This window comes from Lottia gigantea, assembly GCF_000327385.1.
Source record: "Lottia gigantea unplaced genomic scaffold LOTGIsca_25, whole genome shotgun sequence".
Taxonomy (NCBI): domain Eukaryota; kingdom Metazoa; phylum Mollusca; class Gastropoda; family Lottiidae; genus Lottia; species Lottia gigantea.
This window is the reverse complement of record NW_008708752.1, coordinates 2,111,566-2,119,059: the sequence shown is the minus strand read 5'-3', so window position 1 is coordinate 2,119,059 and position 7,494 is coordinate 2,111,566. Positions and strand designations below refer to the sequence as shown.

Below are 7,494 nucleotides of genomic sequence, written 5' to 3'. Positions count from 1 at the left end.
CATAGAATAGAAATGCCACTATGCTTGTGAAGACATGCTGTTGTGTTGTGGTTATTCAATGAGCACCGAGCGGGACGTCGACTCTCAATAAAGTTATTAACTCCTCAACCAGACAGTAACTCACTTTTTTCAAGGAATAGTTGACTGAATGTTATCTCCGCCCAACCGTTTTATAAATAAACGACATAACAAGACTCCTCGAATGGAAGAGCACGAAACCGTGACCAAGTTAATCGTCAAGTGCTCCTCCATCAGATGTTGCTAATTTTCATCTTTTATTCGTCAGATAACATCTTTTTCTTCTTGTGAATAGCTTCATTTATCAGTCTTTGTGACAATATTATCGATTCAAATTGAAACTTTCTACTTTTTTTCTCATAGACAGTTTCCTTTTCTTTCTTACATCAGAAGTTTGAAAACAGAAATATGTCTCTTTTTATCACGAGTAAGCAATGATTACATTTGGAAAGGGTGGGAGGATTTTACGTCAAACTAATAGAACCAAGAAAAATAGTAATGTAAAGAACGAATCATATACTATTGCAAGAATGAAACTTATACGTCAAATTGACGATATAAACTCTCCGAAAGGGAGTCGCATAGTTATATCAGGACACTAGTAGGGGTGAAAGTTATAGCTTTCTCGAGGCACACTTTATACTATTTAGTTCATTTTGACGTATGCGAATGTATGTGGTGATAAGACAAACCTATTTCCTAGCATGTCTCAATATGTAAGGAGTACTAAAACGAGCAATAAAGATGTCTCTTGAGTTATGTAAAGTTTATTTATTAGGTCTCGACGGCATATTTAACCCTTTGAACTATATATTGATATAGATTATTGTATAATTTACTGGTAAACCTTAATTTGCCCATAGTGTAAACAGTCTAGAGACGTGGGGATTTTAATATACTATACCCTTTTATCTTGTGTTAAGTGCAAGGATCAGTTGTTATTCCTTTTTTTACTATTACCTTTACAGGTTGTAAATGGAATGCGTACACCAAGGGGCTACATATGAACCAATGGAAGAGAGTTGACCAAAGTGCTCAAGGATTTGGAGTTTGCTGAAATCATACACCATCAAAATGCAGGATGTGGTACAGGTAGATGTAATATACGAAACTACGTATGGTTCTTATATGATAAATTTCCGAAAGAACCATACGTATTGTTTCTTATGGCAGATGGAAGTCACACAAAATATTGAATACTCAAAACTTAAATAAATACTTTATCAGTCAATGAACGTGGTCAACAAGTGTCTATATTCATCAATTGGACATACTAGGTGCCATGACTAAGGAATAAATTCTCTAAGGCTTCTACGCATGTTTCAAAATAACTTAGTTTAATGAACAATTCCTTAGTTTTATGTTAATAGGGGGATTCTGTTGTATAGTTATGACACCAGGGGGGTCCACTGATGAACAAACACTCATTTTTGCCAAGTTGATAAGTTAAATTTGTTTGGTCATTTTAAGAGGCAGTGTACCTTTAACACTGTGAAAGATCGACCACCAAAGATGTAAAGAAACTTTTCAATTACAATTCGGAATCACCTTGTAATGACACTTCTATTAAAATGGCTTAAGAATGTGGTACCATTCAATATGTGTTATATAAAGTGACTTGTGGTAGCTTTGGGAGGGTTGGAAGACCGTGTAATCCCTCATTACGTCCCCTTTCATCCATTATAACACGAAGTAATTGAGGAACTGTCGCTAGTGTTTACGCTAAGCCACTAATTTGTGAGCAAATATGTTCTCTTTATAACCAAATCAGTATTACAAAACCCTTGGGAATGAGTGTTCTTGTGTATCACATCAAATTAGTAAGCTAGGTTTCATAACAAATATTTGCTCATTTAAGCAGCATTAATCCATTTCGACACAGATCTCGTGAAATCTATCTTATCTCGCGAGATTTCTCTTTATCTCGTCCGCCATTATTTAATGAAGAATCAAAACCTTTGACACTGTAATTAAGATTTGAAATTAAGTTTTAATCACGTAAATATATTTTCAACCTGTTGGCTATTTATACACAAAGCTGTCTGAGTTTTAAGTGTGGTACAGAGTACAGATCTCGATGTGACTATTAACTATACAGACCAAAAATGCATTAGGTCTGGAGATGCTATTAAGAAGGAAGAGTAGCTCATCCGGGGAATATTCCTTCACTAACACGAGTGGGATATCGATACGTTTAGGGCCTGCGGCCAGACATAAAATCTCACTTTTTAGTAGAGTTGCTCCGATCCATTTTATGGGATCTATACAAAGCTCATTGTATCACGAATACGGGTTTTGACGGAATGGGTGTGGTTTAGACACGGTGTACATGCTGAACCATTGATGATATCAAAGCGTTGTTGGATATACTACATATTGACCTAATCGGAGTTGCTCCGATTGCTAGTTTCTATAGACTTTTCCCTTCTTCAGCATTTCATCCCAATAAAACGTTTTTGAATTGGTAAGACTTAACGGAGCAAAATCCCCATGTAGACCTAACATGAATGAATATATTTGACCAACCAACATCCCTGTATCCTCGAAAACACAGACGAATTCTTTAAAAAAACAAATATTTATAATGTTGTACACATCTATTGATGACATAATTCAGAATGAAAAAAACAAAGTAACAATTACATACATTATAAATAGATATATTTCAACTATAACGTTACAACTATATGGATTTTCAAAGGAATGTTTCAATTTTCAAACGGAAATTTAAGTGCCTTTGAAACGGTAAATATAAGATCTTAAATATACTCCCATGGGAACTAAAAATGTTGGACATATAAAGGCGTAAGTTTTACGAACAAATTCTAATTGATTATCTCATGCTGACGACAGTGACGACACGTGTTTCGGATACACAATCCTCGTTAGGACATCTTTTTGGAAATGGGTGAGTTTTGTTAGAACTTGTAGTAAGACATTTTCCAAGTCATGTGCATTTGTAACATTTTGATAATATTTTAGTTATCTCTCCTAAATGTCCGATAGATTTGCAATAATGTTCTTTCCTATTTCCAGGTCTGTAAATGCAAAACCGGATTTTACAACTGTAAACATAACAACACAACACATATAAATAAATAGTAACAATATTCTGATGTTCATAGTAAATCTTAAACATTTACACTAACAATTTTTAATGTAGGCTGGAAATCATAAATAAAACCACTAAAACTGTAATGTTTGCATGTTATCTTATCTTCCATTATTTCATGTTCTCTGAAATTATTTGCAAACATTTTAATTAATGTTCATAATAACAATAAGAAATTTCATGTTTCTGATATAATCATATTGATAATATTTCTTATGTTCACTGAAAATTGTTATTCATTTTGATAGTTAATATTATTAATGTTCATAGGAGAATGTTTTGATAACACTAACAAATTTTAATATTTGCCGGAAATCAGAAATTATGTTGCTTATAACGTTTAATGTTCGCTGAAAAATGTGATAAAACAACACTAATGTTTTCAAAGATTGGTAGACTGTAGAGCAATATCGGTGACATTTTAAAATGTTCGAGTTGAAAATCCGAAGCCATTAAAATTTGGTATTCTTATGTTCATTGGAAAGTCTTTGACCAGAAGTAACATGTATTTAAATGCTGGATGAACACGAGAAAACTATAATTTATACATGAATTTCAATTCTCTCTTGGGAATATTAAGTTACAACTCTATAAACTTAGAAATGTTCAGTTAATATAAATTATGAGAAAATTCAAATTTTCAATTAGTGGAGCACCATTTAAGCATTCTAGTGCTTTCTGAACACTAAGATCTCATTTTTCACGCTTGAATTACAGGAAACTATAATATTGTATTAAGCCATAAGCTCTTAGCTGAAATATCGATAGACACAAAAATTTTAACTGGAATAATTCATATATATTGAATACGAAAAACAAACAGGTTTGACACAATAAAAACTGCATTTTGAAAAGTCTTTGAAATGAATTGTTTACTAATTCACAGGGTTCGATTTTGTGTAATATCTTAACAAGTGTCCACTATACTGCGAAAAGATATTCTGAAGTCTGCTTGATGCCTCTGATATTGAACCTTGGTCCGATGAAACTCAATATAAGTTTACATCACTCAAAGTGTTCACTTTATCTATTCTATTCAACATCTAAATGAATTCTATCACAGTAATTAGGAATTCTCTTTCGATAAATATGAACTAAAATATACACATCATTTGTCATGGATTTTCAAATTCTATTGCAGTAGTTAATGTTCCATAGCGATTTGTCCTTGGGACTAAAGCATTTGAACCACCCACACTTGCAATGTCGATAAACAAGTTATTGCCATTGGAAAAAGTGGTCCTAGATGTTGATCCAACAAACTACTTATCCGGACTATAGCAGCGATTACTGTCGTGTATTGGCGGTTTTCTATCCAAACCATTTAACATTCTTTCAATACTCCTAATATCAGTTCCATGGTTAGGGGTGCTTGGAGACTGCTGGTGGGCAGGTAATGGACTCTTTCGAGGAGAAGATGGTATGTGTGTGCTACTTACAGGAGAAGACAACAGCGGACCACCCCTTGGTGATTCACCTAGACCATAATGTCCACCAGGTATTGACACCGGGCTGCTATTAGTAACCATTGTAGTTTTTGTCAAAGGGACTGTGTACGGACTGAACCTTGGAGCAGATCGAGGTGAGAACATGGGACCTAAGGGATGTGAGCTAGTTATATGAGACATTGACAGCTGCGACGTTAATCCTTGATAAGACTGATTCATCAGATGTGAGTTAGATAAGAGACTATGAGATCCTAACATCGGCCCAGAATTGCTGGAATGCAGATGAGTCGGAGGTAGGTGTGGCAATTCAGGCGGTGATCCTGGTAAAAGTGGAACTGTGAGGTGTCCGTGTGGATAAGAGGAACTATTGAGCAGAGCTGAATTCAGAGGAAATGGTAAACCTCCAGAAGAGTTTGGAAATACAGATCCTGCGCAGAGATACGGAAACATGGGATGACTCACAGAAGGTTGCATTACAGTTACATTGGGAGGACTAGTGTCCTTCCCTAGCAAACGTTCGTGATCTTTTAGGTCTCTGTATTTCAGAAAGTGACGCTCTCTTTCAGATCGGTGGTAAGTTCCGGGGGAATAATCAAGCTTTTCTCGACGCGTAGGCGGAGGTTCGTTATCACTATGCGAATCATTATCGTATCTTTCAAAACTGTCTTTTGTGTCTGTTCGCTCACTTTTATGAAGAGTTTGATTTTCTTCTGACTGACTATGTTCCGTATCGTTGTCCAGAGAGTGGGATCTAGGAGATAACTCGGATGCTCGAGAGTCGTCAAGGGATCTACTGTTGGGATATTGGTCTTCAAAGGAATCTTCCCCCTTATCCGCAATGTGTTGTTTTTCAAAAGGGGATTCCGAGAGTCTTGGGGGTTGATAAACACCCTGTTCTTGTAGATAAGACTTTTCATCACCGACGTCGATTTCTATAAAGATCAAATAAGTAATGGTTAGCTCATGAAATTCGATAAATTAGGGTTCATTTTGAAGATACATGCTTTAAACGTGCATTTCCCTTACTAAACTCATTTCAAACGTACCAATACCCGACACGTCCGAGAAGGCACCGACATTTCAAAAACATAGCGCAAACAATTCTATTTGGACTTACCTGGTGGTGTAGGAGTAGAATGACGTATGGGTGTCGGTTTCTCATCCGATTCAACAACACAAATATCCAGATTTTCTTGATCTTCGTCGTCACTTCCGGCTGATTCTTCATGTTTGGTCTCCGTGGATGTAAACGTGGAGGAATGGTCACTGAGAAGTCGTCTTAAATTATAAAGAAAACATGGGAATTTAGATCACCCTAAAAAAAGGGGGGGGGGAGGGTAGTATTATTTTCATAGATTTTAAACTTGCTGTTCATGGTATGGTAGGAGACAGGAGACAACTATAAGCCCCTTTGCCCGAGCGAATTTGGCAAGACAATGTTAATTCGAAAGAAAACCGATAGAAAAATATCCCTTGTGCTTTTACCAAGGCACCACACATAGATAGTTCAAAAGTCGCAACTAAATGAAGTGGTGTTTTGCTTTTCTGCTTCATTTTATGCAGTGCCATGAAGCGTGTAATAAGAAATAAATCGCAAGGGCATTAGTAATCTTTTGAATGCTTATTGTCGAGGGATTTTTATTGCAGTGTCCATAGGTTCATTTGCCATCCGAAGAAATCAAGAACAGTATTTAGCTAGATTTACTACTCAGGAATAAGTTGATGCCATGATTATTGACCGCTAAATGGAAATTACAGTTATCAGTTTAGTGTAACCAAATAACCGTTGAACTTGGACAATCTCGCTAATAGTGCCGAATTTCACCAATTACTCGCTATTCGTTATAACAGAGTTACTGGTCATAAATTGATATTGGGGTTAATGCAATCAGCCGCCATTTTGAATGGAGAATTTGGCGCCAATCATAGAATACTTGGTGCGAGCTTTGTCTAACTTCCGATTCCAATATGTTCCAAATGAACCGTCCAATTAACGTAATTGTTTTACAGATTTCCAGATCGTTTTACGCCTAAATTTGATTGGATGATGAAATTGTCGTCTGTTAGTTAACGTCTCACGTTACCGACCCCACAAACCGAGGTAATTCATTAGCTTCGCTTATTATGTACTCTTCCGCCACAAGTCACGAAAGGCCGCGGATTTCAATAGATCTCATTTGGCTAACAAAAGAGTTCGCGTATAACCGGTACTTCAGAAGATAATGTTAGTTAAATTGCTTATGGAAGAAGTAAGCATTCGTCAGGAAATAAGGCTAAGAGAACTTCTGCCTGCAAATTTAGCTTACTTGTCTTTTTATTAACTCCAAGAATCGACAAGTCGGTCCATTTGACTCAACCACGATCTTAACAATAGTGAATTTGATTGAAGTGTTTCCTTTGGCTAAATTAGCGTGAATTCAGGAGTAAATGTTTTAATTTGATGATCGCCTATCGAGTCAAAGCAGAGAGATTTCAGACCACAACTGCCAATCATAACAGGCAAAACCAGACGATGTAAAGAGGGAAAACATTTCAATGACCTTTTCGATGCTTTATTTGTCAAAAAAGAAAATTTTTGAAGAGGCAAAACACTGTTTTACCAATTGGTTTCCTTTATGAACACTTAACTGGAAATTGTTTACGAAAAAGCAGCGTAATTTAATGGCACTTGATCTGCTCTATTGAAAGGCACAGACAGTGGTTGGGGATGTTTTCGAATGTAATAATGGTAATGAGTCTAAAGAATTACCTTGCCAAAAATAAGATGGGATAAGAATTAGAATAAGGTTCGAGGACAGGACATTCAGAACTGGAAGGACAAAACAGAAGGAGACATGATGGGATAGAAGGGATTGGAAGGATAGAACGGGACAGAGGTGTAACGGGACGGGATGTACTGCTGAAAATAACAATAAA

General features: G+C 36.1%; 1 protein-coding gene across 1 annotated transcript; it reads right to left on the bottom strand.

Moving 5' to 3' along the window:
• Positions 1-4,392: 4,392 nt before the first annotated feature.
• LOTGIDRAFT_160597 (hypothetical protein) lies at positions 4,393-7,477 on the bottom strand (the record flags this gene model as incomplete). The annotated part of the gene is made up of 3 exons (XM_009055707.1): positions 4,393-5,510; positions 5,696-5,856; positions 7,328-7,477. Coding segments are annotated over 3 exons (1,429 nt in total), but the record flags the coding sequence as incomplete, so codon positions are not given.
• Between the last annotated feature and the right edge of the window lie 17 nt (positions 7,478-7,494).